Here is a 26958-nt window from a genome sequence, read left to right as displayed (position 1 = left end):
TTATGGTAGGTGAATTATGGTAGGTGAGGTGGTTCATGATGTCCAAAGGCTTGCTAGTCAATATTATTCCCAGCTGAAGTGCCTGCCACACTGCAAAAACTGGCTTTCCTTGCACTTAACCTGGGACATGAAGTTGCATCTTTTGATGAATGCACTTCCAAAATTGCTCCACTGCTCAAATTTTGTTTCACTTGTATTTACCTTTAGCGTGTAAAACTTTCATAAAGTGAGCAAAGTAGCCATATAGAACTTGCACACACCTACGAAGGACCATATAATGGATGCTTCTAACCCTATAAATACAGTGGAAGCTTGGAAGTAGAATCAAACTAGCAGTACTAACATGCTTCTTTGTAAATCTTAGTAAACCTCTTTCTATTATCATATTCCAACATTCATATGTTTTACTGGCAGTTGTGTGTAATTTTATTAGCTGAAAGAGTACAGTACAAACTTTGAAATAAATAGTTACAAAATGGCTGAGGTCCTAGCTGAAAGTCTCAGGCCTTAGAGATGGGACAGTAGGTTCCTTTGTCCTTCAAGAACACAACATGCAAGAGGGCCTAAAATATGTTTTGTTATATAAAACAAGCTTGAGAGAAGTCTGCTAAAGCTAGTGTCATGGTTCTGTGGGGTATTGTTTTGTGGGATTTGTTGTTGCTTGTTTTTAGTGAAACATCAGGTTGTCTGAAAAGGAAGTGAACAGGAGAACTTGTGGCGTGAAGCTGAGAAGCGGTCTTATGTAAAAGCAGGTCCTTTTAACTAAATTTTGAGAAGAGAAACTGTCTTGCTCTAATTGGGGGGGGGGGAGTATATGTGATGATGTTGGCTTCATGTCCACTAGATCCACACATTCACATGTCTTATTTACCTTATTGCATGGTTTGACATGTCAGCTTAGCACCAAGAGTAGAAACTGAAATTGTTTGTTTTTTAACTTGAACTGAACATAAATCATGGTGAAGTTTTATCAAACCAAACCTACAGTGACTTTTGTTTTACATTGACACTTCCTATGTTAGTTTGATTTTTGTGATCATTCTGTGACATGTGGCATGGCAGGGTGGGGCGTATTCCTTTTTAACATTGTAAACTGAACACCTTACTTATTACATGGTAGTAATCCACAACCTAATTGAGAACCGGATCACTTTGACTGTACAATCATTTTCAAACTCACAGGGAGGAGGATGTGAGGATAGAAATATTATTGGCATCCTTTCCTGACCAGGTTCAGTGTGAGCAGACATGCTTCCCCTTTGTGCATCCACTCCAAACCTTTGCAGAGAACAGAGAAAGCAAGAGAGGATGATGTTTCAGGGGCACTTGTGCCACCAGTGAAACTGATTCCTAAGAGGAAGCCAGAGCACGTCTGTATTGTTGCCTTCCTTTTGAATTTCATTTCTAATGGAGCACAATTAAAGGTTGTGGGGGTTGGACAAAATTGTTTTGCAGAATTAATGGTGGTGGGGTACCAGTTGGCCATTTGTGATCTAGGAAATGAGTTAATATGATGAGGTAGAGTACAGGGGTCTGCCCTATACTGCAGATTTTGAACAAAATTTGGAGTTGAAGTATTGGCTCCTGCTGTTTCCTTCCTTCAAACTCAGTTTTGTATATGTCTCATTTGGTTTAGGAAGCATAATAATGTTCTATGTATTTCTTCTGGCCACAACTGAACACTCCTGTCCTTCCCCAATCAGCTTATTTTGATTCACTAAGAGACAATTTTCAGTTCCGATAGTCCCATAAGTATTTCCTATGTTTACATCCATGCTTATTTATTTGTAAGATACTTATAAATCAATGTCACATAAAAATGTCATTATGGCACACAATATAATAATTAAAACTTCATAAGACTATAAAATCATAAAATACATAAGAAATGATGAACAGTGGATCAAATTAATTCTCTAAAAATGCTTGGCGAAACAAAAACGTTTTTGCTGCCTTTCACATGGAACAACTCAAAGCAGCTTCATGTTTATTAAGGCTACAGTGGTGCCCCGCAAGACGAATGCCTCGCAAGATGAAAAACCCGCTAGACGAAAGGGTTTTCCGTTTTTCGAGGCGCTTCGCAAGACGAATTTCCCTATGGGCTTGCTTCGCAAGACGAAAACGTCTTGCGAGTTTTTCCCCTCCCCCCCTTTTTCTAGCCTTTAATAGCTGCTAAGCCGCTAATAGCGCTAAGCCGCTAATAGGGGTGCTTCGCAAGACGAAAAAACCGCTAGACGAAGAGACTAGCGGAACAGATTAATTTTGTCTTGCGAGGCACCACTGTATGTTGTTTAGAGGTACCTTCCTTTAACAGGAGGCATTGCAAGATAAATATAGCATGGTCCTATATAGCAACTAAAATCCTGTCTAGTGCACCAGCCTACTTTGGGTAAAGGCAGTCTTTGTTATTGCCACTGCCTGTTCATGCATTGACAAAAACCATATTCTAGATAAAGCAATTTTATTTTTTTTACTCTTGCAGGCATGGCCATACTTGGCCCTCCAGATGTTTTGGAACTACAACTCCCATCATCCCTAGTTAACAGGACCAGTGGTCAGGGATGATGGGAATTGTAATCCCAAAACATCTGGAGGGCCAAGTATGGCCATGCCTGCTTTAGGGGAACCTTTTTGACTTTGGGAGCCAGGTCTTTATCTGGCACCACCCCACAGGCTAACCTCCTGTTAAACATGACATCATTATGAAGTCACATAATTGACAGGTGGGTTGTTTTGCCTCTGCCTCTGTATCCCTTGCTCAGGATTCCCAAACTTTTAACAGCCAGCTAGCTGTCATGTATTTTAGAATCACAGCTCAAGGACTGTTCCCAGCCCTCCGCTTGGCGCTTTGAGAAGTGCTGAAAATGGGCCTGGCTAAGCATTTCTTTTTCCCCTCCCAATCAAGAAAGAAGGAGCACAGATGAAGGAGGAATGTCCAAATTTCCCCATCAGTGTTGCAGTCAAATCGAACTCGCTGAATATTGGACTGCCTTTAAAGAAACAGATCCTTCTAAAATAAGCTCAACTCAGTGCTGGAGAGTATTTTTTATACCTTCTTTAAATGCTATCACGTAGTCTTGAAAGGAGTACAGCCATGGGGGGGGGGTTTAAGTTGGAAGGGGCTGGTGCAACTAACATGACAATTTCTGGGCTGCTTGCATTTCTCTTGATTTAAGCCAGTGGATGGCAGGTTGAATGACACAACTATGCAGCTCCTGCTCAGTTGTTGGTTGTCTTGTATATATTTATGAATTGGGGAGAAGATTCTCTGTCTAAAAGGTATATCACTTAATGCAACAAGAAGAAGTAGCTAATTAATAGAAATCTGGATGGGTTTGCATGTGTACCCTATTACACTTTATTTCAGAAATTGCCTCCAGATTTCTTGTCTGTATCTGTAAAATTGAAAGTTGAAAGGAGGGTATTCATGAAAGAAAGAAATACGGTATACCAGTGCATGTTGATTATAACAAGACTTCTATATTTTACAACTTAAAAAAAAATCAGATATATTTTATATTCTTGTTCCGTGAAGCTGTTTTTTCTTTTTATGGAGCTGACAGTATTAAAGTATTAAAGCACTGTTAAAAAGTGGAGATTGGATGTCAACCAGAATGGAGATGAACGCTGTGAAGTATATAATCTTATTTGGAAGCTGTTCTGTGACTACTTGGCTGTGTATAATTGTGTGTGATTTCTCCTCTGTGAGCTTAGCAAACCAGCACTTTGTGAGTTAAGTCTTTTTCTGCAGTTCAGTTGATTTATTGGACTCTGAGCCAACACAATATTTTAATCACCATAAATGGTCAATGTTGCTGAGCATGTGTGTCTGCAGAAGATTCAAGCTAGGCATTATTTGGCTGCATTATTGTATGGCTCTGGCAAACAGATTCTTCTGGTATAATTAGATCTTTTCCAGAAACTAAACACTACAGAAGATTATTCACATTATACTCACTTTAGACTCAGTTAAATAGGATGAGAATTTACTGACAAATAAATAAGATTGCTGTTTGGCTACTTTTGAACCAGTCTGCTCTTGTTGTTTGTAGGGCTGGTTGTTAGCCTCATACTATTGGGTGTTATCAGTTCATTTGAATGTAAATATGCAAATAGGCAATCCCAGCTTAAAAGAGTCCAACCTAGAAATAAATGTGAATTATAGTTTGGATCGAGTGTTAAAGTATTATGAGCAGCATGCATTCCCCTCCCCCTTGCTTTTCCTTGTTTCAGTAATGAGCTACAGTGGTGTCAGCAGAAGTTCAGTCCCCCTCAACTTTCAAGAAAAAGCTTGAAGCTGGACCAGTTTCTCAGAGTTTCTGTGTTTGCTAGATATGCTGGTGGTAGTGATATTCACAGGAGATTTAAGAGCTAAGAATATAAATGTTGCCATTCTTGGCCACAAGAGTGGCCCATGGCAGTTCTCAGAACTAAGAAAAACTACTGAGGCTGTTGAGATAAATCAGTACAGTGATTATGTTATCTTTTGTTCCGTGGATAAAATAGAGGGCATGGGGAAGGGTAGCTGTACAAAACAACAACAACAAACAGTCCTTCCCCATACAGTTTGGATACCATTTTAGTGTACTTAATAATGACTATAAGAGAATGACGAGTGACTACTTTCAGTGGAGATATGCCCATAAACCATGTGTTGCCAATATGCACCCCAAAGTCATAGGAACAGATTTTGTGAAACCATAGAAGTTGCAAGTCAGAGAACAGCACTTCTCTAGATATGGGTTAAGGGATGGTCTCATGTAATTGAATGCTTAACTACTAAGTTAACCATCATCAGCACAGACTGGTAGATGGAACAGAAGGGGCTATGCAGTCATCTGGTAGGCTAAGCATGCAAGGGCCCTTTGAAGGGCTTTTGTGGAAATATGTGAGATGAACTTTGTACAATGATGATAATTAGGATTTATAAGAATTCCTAAGAACATGAGAAGAATATGTCAAGGAGGACCTGAGTGCAACAGCAACTTTCCCCACTTGTGAATTCAAAACATCTAGGCTGCTTCTTGGTGTCGCTTCTTGGACTATGGTAGTGGAAAGAATGGGTTGCATCTACTGTTGGTCCTATTCATGAGCTTGGTTCGTTGATTTCAGTGGGTCTGCTCTGAATATAACATAGTTGAATAGAGCCCATTTCCTCTGTCACCCATCCCGTAAACAGAAAGTCCATCATTAGTAGGTTCTGTGGCTAGATTAACCATTTAGTTAATCATGACAACAGCACTCTTTTGTGGATTGGCTACTAGTTAAATTTGTGATATGTGGGTGATTTGCACTTTGACTCAGAGTGCTAATTACAGCATGAAATGTTCTTCAAAAGTAAAATAAATACCAGAAAATTGAATAGTTTATCTCCCCCCCCCCCGCCCAAGTTTATTGTTTTATTTTTACTCTTCTACTGTGAAAAATGCACAGTGTAAGTGTTAGGCTAAGTAAAAAAAGGTGTATTCACACTGGATATTTGAATGGGGAGGAAGGCTGTGTGGTCATGTTCATGCATTCCTTTTTGCATTGATTCCCAGAGGGATAGGCCACAGGGATCTTGGAGTTAGCACATGAGTCAGTTTCCTTTCAGCTGGGCATTTTCTTGGTGATACTACTTACACTTCTGGTTTTGTAGCAAACATCAAACTGAAGGTCCTGGGAAACTTTAGTGTAAGTCATGCTGTTAGGTCAATTAAGATTGAACGCAGGCTGCATTTTCTCTGCATGATGAGCCTCACTTCCAAACGTGGAAAACTGTTTTCAGAAGGAAGCACTTGAAAACTTTAATCTCTGTGGAGCTCATCCGGTGAAGCATAGTTTGTGTGACTTGCAGTGATAATGCCCACAAATGAAGTGCTGGACCTCTTCATTCAGATCCAAGTTACTACATTATATAAAATGAAATGTTGTGTGGAAATTAATTGTGAATGTGTGCCTTTATTATTATTTTTAAAAAGGATATGGGATTTTAGAATTTCCTTTTTTTCTCTTTTCTAATCTCTCAAACTAAGCATGGCTCTTTTTAGACCAGTAATTGGAAGTGCTGCTTCTCATTTCCCCCATTTGAAATCTGAATCTTGTGTCTTTGCAGCTTTTGAAAGATCTGAAGGGATAGGATTAAAACCAGAAGGAAGACATGCATGTACAAATCATTGAGTTTTTTTGTGTCAATAAGAATTTACCAACTGCATGTTGTAGAATTTAATAAAAGCCAATGGGAGCTTTTTCTACTAGTCTTCTGGCATTGGTTACATAATTTTGCCAAGTTCTGTGTATGTTTAGAGCTTTGGAAGTATTTTATACATGTCTACTTCAAAAGCAAGTCCCACTGAAGTCAGTGGTGCTTACAGCCAGGAAACTGGGTTTGGGTTTGCTGCCCCTCAACTCAGAGTAGCTGATGTTAAGTAGTCCTTCAATTTTCTTTGAAACCTAGATTGTGTCACAGTGAGATAAAGATTCTGTTACTGATCTAGAGATTTGGATCAAATCTTCTTGCTGGCCCTTTGTATAACCATGTCTAGATATGAATAAGAGGATAATTTAATCCTCAAAGCATTTTTGATGGCATGTATCCCACTTAATTAAAAAGAGAAAGTTATGGACATATCCATTAAGGTGAAGAGTTTTATGCAGGGCACAGTTGGGAAACTGCTAGTAGGAATATTCCCATGTTAATACATCCGGGACAGACTAAGGAATAATGAATTCTTAGTGGAAACATACTTTTTTTCATAAATCACAGAGGATATTTGTTTTGGTAGCAGAAGAGACGACTAAGAGCCCTGTAGTATCTTTAATGACTTTATGTTGTGGCATTAGGTGTATGAAATAGTTGCCTGAATGGGGTAGGTATATAGATTCTGAATAAATAAGAAAGAGATAAAATGTGTTATTGCATTAAGTGATCTCAAAAGGTTAAGCAATGCAGAAGTTGTGTTTTCCCTTTTGTTGAGTACAATAAGACTGAATAAACTATGGTACAGGTGTTTTATCTGTCAACTAGCTTAAAGCTGTTCATTATAAAATTGTCTTAAGTAAGTTACATTATTGCATGTATGTTTATAATAGCACTCATTGAGTATGTGAAGACATATCTGTTAATATGCTCTTATCAGAAGCTTTTTAAAGCCTCATTTTTCGTGTTTCTTTACTTTCTTTTGAAGTAGACCATGTCTGGAATTCATATTTTTTCAACCTGAACATCGGTTAAAGATTAGAACCAAATTGACCTAATAATAGAATTTAGCTCTTCTGATTGGGAATTTTAAACCTCCCTCCCCCTCATAATGTGAATATAGTTAGTGTTAAGGAAGAGTATTATGCAATCAAGGAAACATTTTCTTAAGTATTTGCAGGGCTTGCTATTGCTCTATGTAGGATTGTGTTCTAAAGGCTGTAGATTTGGGTTAGCCCTCCACTTCCCTCCTCCCTGTTACTACAAAATAAAAAGGAGCTGGCAAAAGCATTCAATTTCAGCCAGATACCACAGGCAACCTTGCTTCCCGAAGGGGATTTGCATGATCATGCTGGTGTGGATGGGTGTCCCACCCCCTACCCGCCATGCCACAGCAATCATGACTATTGTAGTTTTCTGAGAGCAACCCAAAGGGTGCTCATCAATGGTTCCTCTTCATCCTGGAGAAGAGTGACTAGTGGGGTGCCACAGGGTTCTGTCTTGGGCCCGGTCTTATTCAACATCTTTATCAACGACTTGGATGATGGACTCAAGGGCATCCTGATCAAATTTGCAGATGACACCAAACTGGGAGGGGTGGCTAACACCCCAGAGGACAGGATCACACTTCAAAACGACCTTGACAGATTAGAGAACTGAGCCAAAACAAACAAGATGAATTTTAACAGGGAGAAATGTAAAGTATTGCACTTGGGCAAAAAAAAATGAGAGGCACAAATACAAGATGGGTGACACCTGGCTTGAGAGCAGTATATGTGAAAAGGATCTAGGAGTCTTGGTTGACCACAAACTTGACATGAGCCAACAGTGTGACGCGGCAGCTAAAAAAGCCAATGCAATTCTGGGCTGCATCAATAGGAGTATAGCATCTAGATCAAGGGAAGTAATAGTGCCACTGTATTCTGCTCTGGTCAGACCTCACCTGGAATACTGTGTCCAGTTCTGGGCACCACAGTTCAAGAAGGACACTGACAAACTGGAATGTGTCCAGAGGAGGGCAACCAAAATGGTCAAAGGTCTGGAAACGATGCCTTATGAGGAACGGCTAAGGGAGCTGGGCATGTTTAGCCTGGAGAAGAGGAGGTTAAGGGGTGATATGATAGCCATGTTCAAATATATAAAAGGATGTCACATAGAGGAGGGAGAAAGGTTGTTTTCTGCTGCTCCAGAGAAGCGGACACGGAGCAATGGTTCCAAACTACAAGAAAGAAGATTCCACCTAAACATTAGGAAGAACTTCCTGACAGTAAGAGCTGTTCGACAGTGGAATTTGCTGCCAAGGAGTGTGGTGGAGTCTCCTTCTTTGGAGGTCTTTAAGCAGAGGCTTGACAACCATATGTCAGGAGTGCTTTGATGGTGTTTCCTGCTTGGCAGGGGGTTGGACTCGATGGCCCTTGTGGTCTCTTCCAACTCTATGATTCTATGATTCTATATTGTTATAAGTATATACTCACAAGGCACAATCCTATGATTCCTCAGTGATTGTCTCGGGGGAAACAGGATATTTCAGGTCTCTCCTTGCTGAAGGTGGCGAGAGAGGTCCTTCCTTGAAAAAGGAACTCTAACCTTGGAATCCTCCTACCTGCGGCTTCCAAAAGGTCTGCGGCTAGTGCTTCTCCTACTTTGAGATGACAAAAACTAGGTGTGCTGGGGATTTGCTAGGAATGTGCTGGAAGATGCTGTGGATCCACAGAATCCAAATCATTTTGTTTCACTGATGTGCCCCTGGAGCAGTGGCAGGACTGTGCCAGCCCTGGAGCTGGCATTGCATATTTCCCTCCTATCCCTCTCAATGGAAGGAAAAAGCTTTGGTAAATAAAAACTGTTGTAAAAGGCCTAATAAAAAGGGAAAAGCTACACCCTCTTAAAAAAAATCCTCCCACCCTCCCGTTTTCTCTCTCTCTTTCCCACATTATTCGAATTTAAGGCAAAAAAAATAAGTATGATAGAAATGGATGCACAGCTTTAGTCAATATTGCATTTTTTAAAAAATAAAATAAAGAATTTTCAACAGAAAAATATATTAGGGGGCTGTTTTCAGTTTCAGAAAGAAAACCCTATGTTCCATACAACTGCCTCTTGCTGCTGGATCAACAATAGCAATGGACTTTTTTTATTGGAAATGGTCCCTGTCCCATTCCGTTTTTGTTCCAATTAAAAAGCAGTTTATTACTTTGTACAAGGCTTTCCTAATTTGAACTGTTGTCTTGTTTGTTCAATCAGAAAAGAAGAGCAGAAATAAACCTCAAAGAGCACATCCTGCCCCAGTCAACAAAACCTTCCCTCCAATCTTCCTAAAAGGCCTAAGTGACCTCAAGGTGATGGATGGAAGCCAAGTGATTATGACAGTAGAAGTTTCGGGTAAGAGCCAGTGCTTATTAATGGATCATGGTCACCTGTTTTGAGGTTTGACAAGGCTACTTTAACCCAGCAGTTTCTCCTCCTGGTTTCTAGGCACTTTTTTATATCCCAGTTTTTCCTTCTAACGTTTGGAAAGTCAACATTTAGGGAGGCTTGTCCTGGCCAGGAAATTTCATGCATATCTTCAAGAAATTTGCTTATTTTAAACATATTTTGCTCTTAACCCATCCTAAGACTTCAAAGATCAGGCAGACAATAGGGTCCTTTCAGACAATATGTTTTGTGTGGCTGGGGTTTTAATTTTAGTTTGCACTGGGGCATTATCTGCCACATATGGTATGTTTTAAGGCCAGTGCTGTAACCCACCCACAACCCAGTGGAAAGTACAAAAAAAATCCATATAAACCCTTCTTCCATCTGCATGGAACAGATAGAGTTTAAAGAAAGGGCAGTGGATGGTATTTCCAGCCACTGTCTGCGGAGTGGGGAAGAGTCATTTAAAATGTGTAAAAAGGAGGCTATAGAGAAATCTTTATCTGGAATTTATTACATCTGGTGTGCTTTGGAAAACCAGAATTGTGGATGTCTTTATGTGGGTGCATGTGCGACTGCCAAGGAAGTGGAAGGTTTTTTTGGGGGGGGAGGGAATATCATTGTGTACCATGGGACTGTAAAGTAGGCTGGAATCTGACAATTCCATAGTGAGGAAAGCACAAAAAAGAGACTACATGCTACTTCTGCATATGCAACTATATAGATTTTGCTGCAGACATTTCCATAAGAAGGGCAGGACTGCAATATGTGCATCACCCCTTCTCAAGGACAGATTTGCATAAGATTTGCATAAATTAATGTACATGGATAGATGCAAATTTAGAAATAAATATTATAATGTAAATAAAAATAACAGTACAGAGGGGCGGAGAATTTGTTGTCAGGTGAGCTGTGTGCCTGCTCAGCCTGCTGTCTGGATGCAGACTGAGAATGGACTACTTCAGGGCTCCTCCATGGGATTATTTATCGATATTCAGCAGCTGGACTGGACAACCCTTCAAATAGAGGACACCATCAAATAGTGGACTGTCCTCTCACTGATCTTTCAATAGAGGACTGCCTCCTGTAAAGAAGTATACATGGCCATCCTAGTATGGGGGAAGTAGAGCCGAGGATAAGAGATGAAAGGTGGTGCAGAGCCTTGTGGCTCCTGGATTCACAGGAAAGCATAGGACAGCAGGAGGGTTGTTAAATAGCTAAACCTAAGTGCCATTATATGCAATATGCCCTCAGTGTAATTTTGAGCTACCTGAATGTAGCTGAGAATAGGTCTATTTTAAAAAACCTATGCAAAAGGAAGTCAAAGTGAGTTGTTTGTTCCTCCTTATCTCATGACTGCAGTTGGCCTAGTAGAATAGCTCGCACGCTTCCGTTGTTGCTTATGGTTTATCTCAAAGCCTTGTGTTTTGTTGTGGCTCAGCTAACCCGCCTCCTGAAATAATTTGGCTGCACAATGGGAAAGAAATCCAGGAAACGGAGGATTTTCATTTTGAGAAGAAGGGGAATGAATATAGCCTGTATATCCAGGAGGTATTCCCTGAGGATACTGGAAAGTACACCTGTGAGGCTTGGAATGACTTAGGAGAAATTCAGACTGAAGCAACACTAACTGTACAAGGTAATCATTCTTTTCTGTCCTCCTCAGCATTATTTAGCATTTGTGACAGCGACACAGGAAAGCATTCTGCTGTACCCGATGAATAACAGTTTCAAAGAGAGAGGAGAGAATTCAAACTTTCCCCTTGTGGTTTCATTTTCTGTATAACTTTCTCAAGAATTCTGCGTATTTAAGAATCTACTCTAATCTCCAAACTAGGAAAAGTATAGCAAAGTATAAAATCAGAATATAAGGATGTATGTAAAGGTTGTAGATTGCTTCTGCAAAAATTTTGGAAAGCTAGGCACGTGAGTATCAATAATAAGCCAGGGATAAGACAGTATCTTCAGTACCAGAAACAGCATACCTCTGAATTTCATTTGCTGGGGAACATTAGGAGGAAATTGTTATTATGCTTGTGTCCTGCCAGTGGTAGGCCGCTGTGAGAACAGGATGATGGACTAGATGGGCCTTTGGTCTGATCCAGCCACACTTTTCTTACACTTCAAGAAACTTAGCAGACTGTCAATAATTAATATGACATTTTAAGATCAAGTTACAGTCTGCATTCATCTGTATCACTGTTATGTCTCTTCCTTGTGGATCCTCTCCTTTGTGGATAAAGTAACAATATGGATGGATGGATGGATAGATGATAGGGTGGGGAGTAACACAGTATTATTGGAGGTGTTCAATTTCACCATGGTTGACAGGATCAAGTATTTCTTTAGGCTTTAAAGTTAAAAATTTCTGGAAATCTGCTTGGCCCAGCTTATACGGAATCAGCCTTGATATTATCGTAAGTGAGCATGAGGAACTAATCCAAAAGGGAAGTGTAGCCAAGCCACTAAGGAGCACAATGAGTGATTGCCGTGAATTTTTTGTGGACAGAAAAATGCAGATAGGGAAACCAAAGCAAACTCTACATCAGTATCAGAGGGGAAAGAGGAGTTAAAAGGAGTGCTCGGTAAGGTAACTGCATGGATGATGCTTGTTGAAAATATTTTATTTATAAAAATATTTATAGACAACTATATCACCATACTATATTTTTGTAAGGAAAAATGCCGTCACACTGCAGTTCATGTGGCTGCTGATACATGGCCATGGTGACTGCACCATGAGGACAGAACAGCAGGCAGGAGGTGGAGGCAGATAGGTGAGCAAGCAGGGACAAGCAGAAGGTAACTGGAGGCAGGCAGATGAGTGTGGCTCACACTTTACAAGCCTTCCTGCTCTCCTCCAGGAGCTGCCACTGGTTGGTTTGGGAGATAGTGTGCGAATGAGCAGGCAAGCAGAGTGAGTGGGGTAGGGCACCACCAACAGAAAGAAGTGTGCTTTTCTCCTCTTTTTTCCCAACCCCCTTGCCCATGGCATTGGTGAAAGGGGGTCTTGGGGCAAGCTGTGAGAAGAGACAGGAGCTTGGGGTAAACGATGGGAGGATGGGAATTAGCAGTGCCTTTGTTGTATTCATTTTTGTCCCCTGCTTGAAACATTTTTATTTAGGAATTTTTGTTTATGCAAACAGGTTACCTGTGTTTTAACTTTTTTTTAGCTACTGCCATTTTTTAACATTTTCTGAACATCTTTAAATTTTCTGAACATCTTTAAAATATGTTTTTACTGTTTCATTTCATATTTTTGTAAATCACTTAGAGGATTTTTTTATACAATCAAGTAGTATGTAAATTTTCTTAGACACAATGGAAATAAAAATTGGTCTACAAGCAAATATATTGTTCTTTACTGTCCCTATACTAGAGGCCATGCAATAATTCTGTTAAATGGCACTTAAATTCATGTTGTTGTTTTTCCTAACTTAAACTTTGGACCCTTGGAAAACTTGTTCAGAAGCCAGACATTCTTCTGGCTTTTATTGCTAGGATCATAAAAATAGTGGATATCTGCAAATACAAACAAGCCCTTAAAAGAAGGCTGATTCTCCCTAGATAAATCTCCCTGTTATGGCTGTACTCACTTCTAGAAGAGAGGAGGATACCCTTAGCTAAGGCCCCAAGCTTTATTTCCCTCCATTGACTTAATTATGTGCAATCCCAAATAATTTTTGCTTCAGTGTTGTGAGTTGCTGTTCAGAACTTCAGGTACCTATGTTTGATTTTCATAACATTTCAGATGTTGACTTTTCCCATTCCTTAGTTCCTCTGAATATAAGAAAGGAACTGGCAACCTGAGGATTAACAGCATTAAGATTCTGAAATGGAGAGTTTAACCCTTTGGATATTCCCAAGGTGGTAGTGGAAAGTATTTCAAATGAGGATAGCACTTCTGGTCTTTTGACATAGGTGTTCTCTACCGGTGGTCAACCTTTGAAAGGACAGACAAGAAGGCAAAATTCCTAAATGAATTATTTTATACAACCACTGTGGTCATGGCCAGCAGGTGGGTTCATCTCCTTTGCCTGAAAGGAAGAAAAAATGGAGAAAGGAAGAAAAAGGAAAGAAGGAAATTTTCATGTGCATAAGAATTTCTATTTCTATGTTTTTTACTTAACTCATTGTGTTTCTACCTTAGGAATTATAACAGGTGCACTCCTGAACAACTAGTTTCAGTCATGGCCCAATATGATGTTCTGCAATAGTGTGAGAGAGTCAAATTGGTGTTCAAATGCTGATGAGACTTTGCTGAGCCAGATGGATCCTGGTCTCAGATCCATCAAGGCTTAATGTTGTTTGGGTTAGAATGGGTACCAGAGTTTCCAGTGTTGGTTTGGAAGGAGAAGAACTTTGATTCTGGGCTAGACTATGACTTTATGCACATAGGATAGCTCTCTCCCTGGATGATGAAGCACCTGTGCTGTGTACAAAAGAAGAAATGATGTAAATTAATGTGATGTAAATACAGTAAATTAATGTGAATCCTAAGATAGTAACTTCAGGTTGAATTAATCCACTTAGCTGTTTATATTTTGAATCACACCCACCTCCATTACTTCTTTCAGCTTTTTCTTTTTTCTTTATTTTTCTTCCAGAGCCTCAGGATGGCATTCAGCCATGGTTCATTAGCAAGCCAAGATCAGTGATAGCAGAAGCTGGGCAGAATGTCCTTATTTCCTGTGCCATTGCTGGAGATCCTTTCCCCATGGTTCATTGGTTCAAAGATGGGCAGGAAGTGATGCCAGGAGCAGGATGTGAATTCCTGCAAAATGAAGACATCTTCACATTGATTATAAGAAATGTACAGCCTTCTCATATTGGGCAGTATGAAATACAGCTCAGGTACGTCAAGTGCAAAGTTATACGGTGCTAAACAGATTTATTTATTTATGCATGCCATTTCTATGCCACTTAATTATTCACATTTATAAGTGGTGTACGTGAAATGTAATCCTAAATGTGAACTATAAGACATTTTAATAATTTATTAATGAATGGTTATTTTCACCTTCCCAGAGCATGCATAAGTAGACATGGAAATTGACATTGTGGGCATTATGTTTATATTTGTAGCAGCCATTGATGTTTAGCCCAGGCTTGCTATGTTGCAAGCATTTTGCTGTTGCTGCCTTTTCATGGCCTGCTTTTCACATTGGCCTGCTTTCAGTGGATCTTTAAGGCTTAAACTACACAGCATGTGGGGTTCTGTGTTTTTATTCTTCTGCTCCCCATTCCTTTATTACAAATGAAAATCAGGCAGTCATTTTTTTCTGGTGAGAGTAACTTTCCAAAGTGGCATTTTAACCCTCAGTGACAGAGATACAGGTAAAGATGTGGTGATCTCTTGCCTTCTCCCCTGCAGGTGAAAAACCTTTGGGTAGGAGATTTTGTCTTGAAAATAAGAAGCGAGGAAAGGGTTAAATGGCTGTGTGCGCTCTGGCTGTGTGCGCTCTGTATTCTGCTCTGGCTTGCAGACTGTCCAGGCTGATTTTATTTTATTTTTTAAACTCAGAGTAGGGGGAAAGGCATGCATAACATTGTTGTGTGTGATAGTAGGTAGCTCAAACTGGGCATTCTGCCCTGATAATTTCCCACAATACAAACAGGGGGATTCGCTGTTTCACAAAATTGTTTGAAATGTGTAATGGATGTATAGGGGTTGCTCGTGCGTAAGTTGCCACCACTCCTGGCTAGGTAGCCTGGTTAAACCTTTCCTGACTGGACACCCCTTCACTTCGTGGCTGTTCAGTTGCTAGCAGAATCCGTCAGTGGGCGTTTCTTAAACTTCTTCCAGCACAGAAGCTCTTTGACGCCAAGTCTACGCCTACTTTCCCTGCACGGAAGTCTTCTGCGCAGGGTGGGTGTGGGCAGAGGAGGACCTGTGCTCTCCCCACTGGTCTCCAGCGAAGAGTCCTGGAGACCCCTCTCCGATTCCCCCAACCGCCCCCCTTTATCCCTGGTGTTACGCTGATTTCCTTCCCCAGCCGATGAGTTCCCTCTCTCCCTGCTTGGCCCTTCTCCGGCATCGCTTGGGAGCCCTGCCTCCACTTCTGGCTCCGATGTCAGTTCCCTGACAAAATGTATATGGACTGCAGGTCAAAAAATTGTTTTTATATACTTCTTCATTATTATTTTTAACTGGAGCCCTGAGGTTCACCAACCAGTGCCATGAGCGGAGTAGTGGATCAAGGAGCAGAGCCAGTTATTTACCATACTCCATGAGCCATTCCCTGGGATGACTTGAATATATAACTGCAAATCTACATCTGAGTTAGAATCCTTGAACTGTAGTAACAGCCTGTCCTTTTGTGGGGAGGGGGAAAGCAGTTTTTTGTTGTTGTTGCTGTTGTTAAAGTTTGAGAGTCAGAAATCTTTGAAAAGCTACTGCAAATCATCCAGAAATCTAATAGATCCCAGTCTGCCTTCTGACCACCCCTAATTCATTGGTATAGCATGGAAAGAACTCTGTGCTGTTTGCAAAAGCCTATCAAAGCAGTTTATAGTATTGCACAGCATTTATTTGCCCACATATGGATCCATTCACCACTTTTGTAGGATTTGAATTTAGGTATGTTCTTTAAACATTGTGTCAACTTAAATGTTTTTGACTGGGGGAAAAACAACTCATGTTCAGATTCTTTTTCCTCCAGGCAAGGCTGATCAAATGCTAAAGTACATTCCCTGGTATGGTCTTAAGAAAAGCAGTGGTACAGCTTCATACTGATAATATCATTACACGCTATTTACTGTGCTTAGATGTATTGCCTTATTCGGTTAATATTTTTGATTTTGTTTAACCTACGTGACTTTTTTTGGCCTGGGATAACTTTTAAACAAACTGTCTTGTGCTACCTATTAAGTTTTAGTTAAATCCAAAAGTTTCCTGTGCAGCCCAGTCCTAGGCATGGAACTCACTAAGAAGTAAATTCTACTGTGGGGGCTTTACTCTCAGGGAAGTATTGTAGTCTTAGGGTTACATCTTAAATGTTACTGCCCCAATTCAGTGTTCTGTGGGTACAAGTTTTTGGTTTTCGTTTGCTTGTTTTTTTGAAGTTTCCACCTTACATATTCAGTATGGAATGTCTAGGAAGAGGAGGTGGGACTGCAGTTAGTGGGCTGATGGGATTCTGTTGTGTTTGCTGGATTTAGAGTAGAAAGTGAAGCTGTGTTGCAGAGATTTAAAACTGAATCTAATTAAGCTTTGAAGGTTCATAGAAGCATAGAGTTTTAGAACTGGACAGAACCTTGAAGGTCATCTAGTCCAACCCCCTACAATGCAGGAATCTCAACTAAAGCATCCCTGACAGATGGCCGTCCAATCTCTGCTTAGAAACCTCCAAGGAAGGAGAGTCCACCACCTCCCGAAGGAGTCCGTCCCACTGTTGAACAGCTCTTAACATCAGAAAGTTCTTCCTGATGTTTAGTCAAAATATCCTTTCTTGTAACTTGAAGCCAATGGTTTGAGTCCTATCCTCTGGAGCAGGAGAAAACAAGCTTTCTGTGTCTTCCATGTGATAACACTTTAGTTATTTGAAGATGGCTATCTTCTCAGTCTCTTCTTCACCAGGCTAAACATACCCAATTCCCTCAGCTGTTCCTCATAAGGCTTGGTTTCCAGACCACTGTACACATTCCAGCTTTTCAATACCCTCCTTAAAGTGGTGCCCAGAACTGGACACAGTACTCTTGTTGTGGTCTAACCAAAGCAGAATAGAGTGGTACTATAACTTCCCTTGATTGGGCGCTGTTGATGCAGCCTAGAACAGCATTAGCTTTATTTGCTGCGGCATCACACTGTTGACTCATGCGAAACTTGTGGTCTACTAAGACCCCTAGATCCCTTTCTTATGCACTACTAACAAGCCAAGTGTCCCCCATCTTATATTTGTGCAACTATGTTTGTACCTAATAAAATTCATTTTGTTACTTTGGGCCCAGTTCTCCAAACCATTAAGGTCATCTTGAATCCTGAATCTGTCTTCCCGGGGCATTAGCTACCCCTCCCAAATTGATGTCATCTGAGTCACAAAAAAGGGGATAGATTTGCATTAAAATTGTGTACATGGACATGCAAATTTTGAAAGAAGTGGTACAATTTAACTAAAAATACTATACATCTCACCACAGTGAGGAAAGCTGAGACAAGGTTGCTGTCCAGGTACTACTTATAAATGGGCAGCTTCAGGGTTCCTTCTCTCATGTAATAATGATCTTTATCTGTAGAGCGGATGATCATGCACCAAATGGGTTGCAAGTGACCAAAGTATTTTGTGTCAACACATGTTTGTGTGTTCTGTGTTGAGCTTGAGTTTGCATGCCAAATTGCCTAGCTGTAAACATGCCATCAGTGTGATTTAAAACGACTTGAATCTAGTTCTGAATAGACCTATTTGCAGCCTCTGAGCTTCCAGATGGCATTGCTTCCAATTCCCAAGTGCCCTCAGCCCCAGCCAGTATGGCCAATAATCAGACACAATGGGAGCTGGGCTTAAAAGGACCACAGGTTCTCCATCCCTGGTTTCGATCGTATGGTCTAAGCCGATTATGTGGGCGTAGAAGATAGTGGCACGATTCACATCTAAAATAAAATGTTGAGCAGGTTGATTTTAGTCATATGTCTGTGTTCTGAAGGTTCTGCTAAATCCCATTGATTTTGAAAACATAATGGGATTCGGTTAAAAAAGAATACTCCAGGAGTTTCTCATGTTCCTATTTCTACATCCAGTGCCTTGAGAATGTTTCCAGAGAGATAAATCTTCCAGATAATATTAATTAAAAGAAAAACCTTCCAGGCTAGTCATGGGGTTGGGCTTATAGTGGGAAACCCTTAAAAATCCACCCTCTGATAAAATATCTCCTCCTTCTTTTAACTGTTGGCAAAGGGCCAGTCCATCTTTCTTTTCTTTTAAATGAATGCAGTAGCATTGTTTATAGAGTTGCCTGAAGCCATAAAATCTGTGTTGCTTCCCCCCTCCCCTGCTTGGCATCTCTTGGGGGAGATGAGCCATTTTGAAGATGTATCTTCTGTGAAGCATAACATGGTTTGGGGGGGTTGGGAAAAGGGGAAAGTATTTTAATGACTTCTTTAATGGGAGTCATTTCCAACAGGCATCTCTGGCATTCCTCTGCAAAAGGAAGAATAAGTGCTCAGCACCATATATGGTGACACTTTTATTTTTTTTATTTTTTTTTAATATAAACATGCACAGACTGAAACAATCTGCAAGGGAAGGAGAAGAGGGGGTGGGGAAGGGAAGAGGGGTCCCTGCTTTTAATATCTTAGTGTTAGGAAAGTTAAAAGCTTGGTATTGTATAAACAAACACAGGGACAGGGCTTGGAGAACTTTTTAAGCGTTGCAAAACAGTGCTTTTCCCTTGCTTGGAGTTCACAACTTTTGGATATTTATTTTCCTTCAGGTTGCTTGTTTTGGAGGTAAAACACCCCCCCCAGCCTTTATTTTGAAGCTCATTAGCAATGACTCAGTGTGCCTGTCAAGCAGGGAGAAAAGTTCCAGGGGAGGGGAATATTGTTTGTTTTTAGACAGTGATAGCAACTTGGATGTTTACTGGGATAGTGGGCTGGGTGCGGGGAAAACCAAGCATAGTGAGGGTTGGGTTTGGGTGGTTTGGGTATGTGGTTTGCTCAGTTTACGTTCTGATTTTAACTTTTTCAGAAACCAAGTTGGAGAATGCAGCTGTCAGGTGTCTTTGATGCTGAGAGAAACTTCCACAGGAGAAATACACAGAGAGTAAGTACAATTCCCAGGGACTTACATGGGTGCGTTCTATTTTTTGCTTTGCTAATTCTCTTACCTTTTAGACTCAAGTTGGCTGCTGTTCAACCTAATCCCCAAATGTGACCCAACAAATTGTTTTCATCACACACAGCTGAAGCAAACTGTACCAAGCCAGTGTGGAGCACTTTTTTAGTGTATTTTTTTTTGCATGTGTGTAGCCTTATATGGTTCCTGAAGTCATCAGTGATGCAGTTAACTAATGGAGCAAGTTCTTCTAATCAGCCTTCTCTTCTATAAACATATTTTGTCCTGGCTCTAAGGTGGTTCCTTGATATTTTAAACCAACTCTTTGCTTGCCCTTTTTCTCTTCTCCCTCCCCTTCTCCCTCCCCCTTCCCTGCAACCCTTCTCTGCTTGCAGTGGGAGGCAGACGGAACAGAGAGATGCTGATAATCATGATGCACTGACATTTGGAAGCACTGGAGACTTCAGAAAGAGTACTGGTGAAGTCCAGCAAGTTGAGGAAGAGCAGGAGGACGTTCGGGGTGTGCTCAAGAGGCGAGTAGAAACCCGGGAGAGTACAGAGGAGAAGCTTAGGCAGCAGGAGGCTGAACAGATTGACTTCCGCGACATTTTGGCAAAGAAAGTCAACACCAAAAGTTTTTCTGAGGAGGAGCTGAAAGAAATTCCAGCCGAACAGATGGACTTCCGTGCTAACCTGCAGCGGCAGGTCAAGCCCAAGACCTTGTCGGAAGAGGAAAGGAAAGTCCATGCTCCTCAACAGGTAGACTTCCGTGCGGTGCTGGCAAAAAAGGGTGCCCCCAAACCTTCCTTTCCAGAGAAGGCACCTGCCCCAAAGCCAGCTACCCCAGATTTTAGGTCTGTGCTTGGCGCTAAGAAAAAAGCACCAACTGAGAATGGTGACCCTGGTGCTCAAGCCCAAAATGCTAACGCTATCCCGGATGTGCAGAAACCCAGCACCCACCCCAAAGTGGCCGATGCAAGTGCCAACTCCCAAAACCCACCAGTATCCAAGGCACTGGACACCCAGAATGCCAGCTCTAAAATACCACATGCTATCACTGTTTCAGAAGTCAAGGATGCTAGCCCCACATCTAAAACACAGAATGCTAGCATTAACTCTGAAGCCCAGCTTGCCAGAACCAACTCTGAATTGCCACATACCAAACTGAAGGAGAAAGAGGATAAGAATGACAACAACTGCAAAGGTGGTTGCCCACCGGTAGTCGATGGAGGAATAACTGAAGAGAAAGTAGAGGATAACAAAAAAGAGCAGCCAAAGGGAACAGCACCATCATTTACCGAAAAGCTACAGGATACTCATGTTGTAGAAGGTGACAAATTAATCTTGCAGTGTCAGGTTTCCTCAGATCCACCTGCTGCTGTCACTTGGACTCTGGATGGGAAAGTCATCAAATCGTCGAAGTTCATTGTCCTCTCTCAAGAAGGTAAAATGATGCAAACAGCAAGGCAGCCGTGTGGCTCACTGCTGCTATAGCCTACTTCTTTCATTTGTGTTAAGTAAATTTTGCTCTTTTTAACTCGTAATGTATATCACTATTTTAGTGCTAACCCTGTAATTGATTCCAGATGTGTTTGTTGCTAGCGTGCTAGGGACAAGGAATAGTCTTATTAAACATGTTTCCGGCAGATCAGCATCTAACAACTTGCAGATGCAAGCTGAATCGTCTTCCGTTCTTGTTTAAGTTATATTTAAATGTGGTTTTAGGATTCTGAAATCCAGTATCTACTTAATGAGTATTTAATTGGAAACTGGTCTATAGCAAGGGGATCATATCAATTTTAGTATCTGAATTCAGGTATGATTCTCCTATTACGTGAAAATTTTTGCATGACTCTTGCTGAGTCGTGGGAACTTTGGGAGGAAAAGAAATGAGTTTGGGGTAGAATTATACTTTAAAACATGTTCTGGAAATGAAGCCTGGAAAGGAATCCTCTGAAATAAGAGTGTAAGTGACTTGACTCTTAGTATGTTCAACATAGATGTTTTAAATAATTTTGATACTAGTTGACAAATATAGTAGTAGCATACCAGAATTCAGGAAATGCTTTATTGAACAGAACATCCTGTTTTCGTACTGTTTTTAGGGTCAGTGGTGACACAAAAGTTCTCTAGTCCAATTCTCTGCATAAGAGTTAGGAATGCTTAGTGCAAAGGATTCTTAACAATTTAGCCCACACTGTGTATATGCTGATATTTCACAGAGGGAGGGAGGGAGATGGATATGGCAATTGCCACAGATACCTGGAGCATGCAGAATGGATTTAACCAATCAAAGTTGTTCAGATGCCCAAGTCACAAAGCACCATTACAGGTTAATGTTTTAAATTGGAACTATCTTGAGGCCTCATTTCACCCGAACTTCATATGGCTTGGTCCTGCAACCACCATTTTTAATACAATTGTTCATCACTGGAACAAGTTGGGTTGTGGGGAGTAGGAAAATTGGTACACATTTAAAACAACAGCAGTAATAAAGATGAGTTTCTGAGGAGATGCATAGTGCCTTTTCCTCACAATAGCTAAGGTCAGTCAGGCTTTAAATGTGGGCCCTCTTTCTGTGGGGCCTCATCCTTCCCATTGCCATAGCCTCTGCTGCTACTTGTTTCTCAGGTAGAAGGCTGGTGATTGAACAAGCAGGTAGCAGCTACTCTTCATGTTAATTTGGTGCTTTGCAATCGTAAGATCCCAGGTTCCATCTCCGGCATCTCTAAGAAAGACTGAGAATTTCCTGGTCTGAAACCCTGGAAATCCTCAAGCAAGGTGGACCAGTGGTCTACCTCCACATTCCTGTGTCTGTGTTTGCCATTGCTATTGCTACTGAGCTGCTCATACCAAAGAGTGGGGGTGCAAGGAAACAGGTGATAACAGGAAGGAACAGGAGCAACATAGCTGCGGTTTTCTAGAGGTGGGCCCTCTAGTGGGCTATGTGGCTGGGAAGATGCCCAACCAAACTGTCCCTGGATGGTAAATGCACATCAGTTGGGATGCAGAGTGAAAGAATGCAGGCTTTGCCCTGGAATTAACCAAGAGAATTATATCTTTGCTGTTCTGCACAGGCCTTGGCAAAACAACTGTCTTGTCATGTTGTGTGACGGAATAACAAGAGGAATGCTATGTATTACTGAATTTGATGAGACCCAATTTTGGTGTTCTGGCAGGAAGTGATGTGTTTTTCCTCGTTGCTGAACTACTGTTGTGCTACACTTAGGCAAAAGAAGCCAGAGACATTGCCTAAGTGAACTTGTAGTAATAAATGGTAGTATTCAATGCTAGTCCTGTGCAAAGTAGACTTATTGAAGCTAATATTCAAGATTCACTTAATTCCATTAAGTCCTACTCTGAGTAGGACTTGGTTGATGGAAACCCAAACTCTTCCTTCAATTTACCACATTATTATATTTTGATAGCCACAAATCACCTAAAAGTTTAGTTCTCTGAAAAGTGCAGTAATTTGTCAGAGAAATACAACAACCAGGTCATGGCGGAGGTGGTGATAGTTACTCTGACGTAACCATAATGAGCGGAATCCAATTGGTCCTCTTAGTGCAGTTGCTCCAGTGTAAGTTTCTGCTCACAAAAGCAGGGGGGACTTGTTCTTTGATTCCTCCTCTTCCCCTGCTGCTGTATCGCCCCCCAATTCTGTTCTAGAGGGTTGGGGTATTCTCCAGAAAAGATGTTCAGGGGTGCTAAGGGAAATGCCAAAAATCCTCTTCCCTCTTCTGATAGTAGAAACCTCCCACTGAATTAAAAGCCCTTGTGCTTGCCACAAGGGCACTAGTTGGAAACAGACTATTGTAATATTTATTTATAAATATATATATATTTATCAATAGCAATTAATTCTAACAATAATGTTTTATTTTAAATCTCCTTTTTAAAACCACAGTGTCCCTACATCTCAATGAGGTGGTAAATCTGTACCTGGGCTGTGCCACTTCAGGTGCTGATTCGGTCATACACACATGCATATAGAAAACTAGATATCTGGGAGGCTAAGCTAGAATCCTTACTGTATTTTATGTTGAAGGAAGAAAATGTGTATGGAAGAGCTTTCCATCAAGTGAGCCCCTGCAGGCACTCCATGATGGTACAGCCCAGGCATAGGCTTATCACCTTAGTGAGAACTAGGTGTTAAGCTGAGTGTCCTTGTACCTGAGGGTGCAGTGGTTTGAGAAGAACAATGTATCATTAGACAACTCAGTGCTGATAACTGTTCAGGCCGGTATGTGCATTAAGTTGCCAGGCACTTGTGAAATTGCTTCCATTTGCAGTTGCTTTGCAGTGCTTCCACTTTAAAACCACCCCTGTGCTCAGGACAGGCTAATGCTCAGAGTGGGTTAACTGGATGTTACATATGAGCCCAGCTGTGGGTTTGAGATACAGCCTCAGTTCCTGGCAACAGAATGACATGGAAATAATGGTTATAAATAGCAATTTTTTTGTTTATAATTGTATCCTGAATTTTTCAATGTGTAGTTCATAGGTTACTGTCCTAAAGGTAAACATTCCATTAGCTATTTTATCTGACTTACAGTGCAAGGTTCAACTCACATCTGATGAGATGGATAATATACATCAGTTAATCCTTAGCCTGATGATTGTATTCATCATAAAATCAAGATGGTGTGTTCCTTTTACTGTGAGTTTGTCATAAAGCATCTACGTCAGGCATAAGCAAACTCGGCCCTCCAGATGTTTTGGGACTACAACTCCCATGTTCCCTAGTTAACAGGACCAGTGGTCAGAGATGGTGGGAATTGTGGTCCCAAAACATCTGGAGGGCCGAGTTTGCCTATGCCTGATCTACGTGGTGAATGGTATAATCTGTCCACATTTTTAAAAAATCTGTTGAAAAATGGCAAAGTTGTCACAGTTCTAAATTTTTGGCAATTTATATAGAACCCGTCACTTCTAATGAATGTCATTCCCTGAAATGACAGCTTATAGGGAAAGCAGAGGGTCGTTTTATTTAGAGTTTTACAGCTATGTGGCCGCCCATCTTATAGTGGCCTGAGTTTCATTATCCTCTGACATCCAGAAGAAACATCCCAAAAGTATGGTTGAATGAAAGCTAATTTGCAACCTAGCACAAATAAAGGCATCTTCATCAGCTAAAGTGAGCTCCTTAACTTGAACATTTGAGGAGTGAAGTTGTCAGCACTTTAACTTTTCCTTTAAACCAAAGTTTTATTGATTCTAGAATAAGAGAGAGAGAGCATGCATTGAAAAGTGGGACATCAATATATAATAATATATTATTAATATATATTATATATTAATATAATATAACCTTTCTTCAATCTCTCTGTTTATTCAAAACAAGAGTTATTATACTTCACATTCCAAGTTCTTTGTGGTCGAGGAGAGAAATTTGAATCTTTCTGGATGCATCAAAGGAAAAATGTTCAGCATATTAATTACTTTGTGAAATCTTTTTTGTGGTCACTTTGATTTGTGCTTATTCTTTAGTGCCTTGCTTAGAAAAAATAGGGTTAGTGCTGCCAATATCGCTTATGGAAGCTGCCTTGTTCCTGGTCAGACTACATCTGGCCCAGTATTGTCTCATTTGACTGGCTGTGCAGGGTCTATCCTTAGTGCAGTCAGAAACAATATAATTCTCATCCTTGAGTCTTTTGGCATCTTGCTGACTCAGTGGACCTCACTGGCATACTTTCTTTCATTACATTAGTCTTTTTTGGTATGGCTTTAATGTACTTCTCTTTGGCTCCCCTTTTCACCAGCCTTACATATGTATACATTAGAATAATTTATTTTCACTTTGATTTTCCCCATTGCAATGTAATCCTTTCTTCGATCTTTTTTTTTTTTTTTTTTTTTTGTATTTAACTTGCATATCCTGTTTCCATGCAATGGGAATTGGCCTTTTCCTTACTACTCTATTTGTCTGTCCCCCATGGAGACTAGCAGGCAAATCCTCCTAGAAAGCTGCTTACCCAATAAGCAGGAAAGTTGAATCTGAGTTGCAAAAGTTTGGATCTGTCTGTCTATCTGTCTATTGAAAAGTTCGAGAGAGAAGAAAAAGCTGGGCCAGGAAAAGGAAAAGCAACTCCGTAATTCTTTAGCCAGCTTAAATCCTTAAACTTTGCTGTAATAGTACAGGAGATGTCAATCTACAGGTAGGAGTGATCACCTGCATCACTGAAATGCTAGCCTTATGTAGCCTTTCCTATTGTATTCTAGCTGAACTGCCCTATCTCAGAAGCTTTAAGTTTACCTCTAATTAGGGAAGGGGGGGGTGAGTTTTGATTGTTTACTTTAAAAAGTGCACCTATCTAACTCACTCTTCCTGGAACAATTTGAGAATCAAATACAATGGTACCTCGCAAGACGAATGCCTCGCAAGACGAAAAATGCACAAGACGAAAGAGTTTTCCGTTTTTTGAGTCGTTCCACAAGACGAATTTCCCTATAGGCTTGCTTCGCAAGACGAAACGTAATTCTTTAGCCTTTAGCAAGACGAAACAAATTCTTGCGAGTTTGTTTCCTTTTTCTTAAAGCCGCTAAGCCGTTAATAGCCGCTAAGCCGTTAATAGCCGCTAAGCCGCTAATAGCCGCTAAGCCGTTAAAGCCGTGCTTCGCAAGACGAAAAAACCGCAAGACAAAGAGACTCGCGGAACGGATTAATTTCGTCTTGCGAGGCACCACTGTATAGTCATCCTTCAACATTTGCACTTCTCTGAATTTTGCAGTGCAGTTGTCCAGCCAACAAAAATGCACTGCAATGCATATAATAGGGTAAAGAGTTCTCATATATTCTCATATATATATCACATCACATAAGAGATGTATTCTATTGCTTTGCCAAAAAGGGGGAAATTAGGCAGTATAGTAGTAGAGTAGAGTAGAGTAGAGTAGAGTAGAGTAGAGTAGAGTAGAGTAGAGTGCAGGGGTCAGCAAACTTTTTCAGCAGGGGGGCAGTCCATTTACCCACAGACCTTGTGGGGGGCCAGACTATATATATATTTTTATATATATATTAAAAAAGAACGAATTCCTGTGCCCCACAAATAACCCAGAGATGCATTTTAAATAAAAGCACACATTCTACTCATGTAAAAACATGCTGATTCCCAGACCACCCATGGGCCGGATTTAGAAGGCAATTGGGCTGGATCTGGCCCTCAGGCCTTAGTTTGCCTACCCATGGTATAGAGAAATCCATACTAAAATGCTGGTGGATTTTGCTGATGAGGACTTCTTTAAAATGATTCACAAACTAATTCAGAAATGTGGAGATTGCAACGCAAGATTGGAAAAAACAGAAACTTAAGGAAATCAAAATGGGCAGATTCACTCATCCTACATCTAGTGACCAGGGAATCCTTGCACATGGTAATATATACATCACTCACACACACTCTTACGCACCCTACTGTGATTAATCATAACATAAAGCACATAGTACATCATGATCCAAACACAACTGTAGGCTTACTATCTTGCATGACTGTATCCATGCCCACTTGCTTATCCTGGAGGGGTGGCTAACACCCCAGAAGACAGGATCACACTTCAAAACGACCTTGACAGATTAGAGAACTGGGCCAAAAC

General features: G+C 40.7%; 1 protein-coding gene across 5 annotated transcripts in view; it reads left to right on the top strand.

The window, feature by feature from the left end:
* Positions 1-26958, top strand: part of MYLK (myosin light chain kinase) — a 175513-nt gene that overhangs the window by 85346 nt on the left and 63209 nt on the right. For 4 of the 5 annotated variants that reach the window (XM_081870369.1, XM_081870370.1, XM_081870371.1 and 1 more), the window contains 5 exons: positions 9422-9559; positions 11034-11231; positions 14200-14446; positions 19279-19353; positions 19761-20809. In XM_081870369.1, coding sequence (XP_081726495.1) covers positions 9422-9559; positions 11034-11231; positions 14200-14446; positions 19279-19353; positions 19761-20809 — 1707 coding nt within the window. Of the gene's footprint in view, positions 1-9421; positions 9560-11033; positions 11232-14199; positions 14447-18880; positions 19038-19278; positions 19354-19760; positions 20810-26958 lie in introns of those variants that run through there. The other variant, XM_081870372.1, reaches the window with a different exon arrangement.

Source organism: Podarcis erhardii (assembly GCF_964252035.2).
Source record: "Podarcis erhardii genome assembly, chromosome: 1".
In the NCBI taxonomy this organism is placed as follows: Eukaryota; Metazoa; Chordata; class Lepidosauria; order Squamata; family Lacertidae; genus Podarcis; species Podarcis erhardii.
This window is presented reverse-complemented; position numbering and strand designations above follow the sequence as displayed.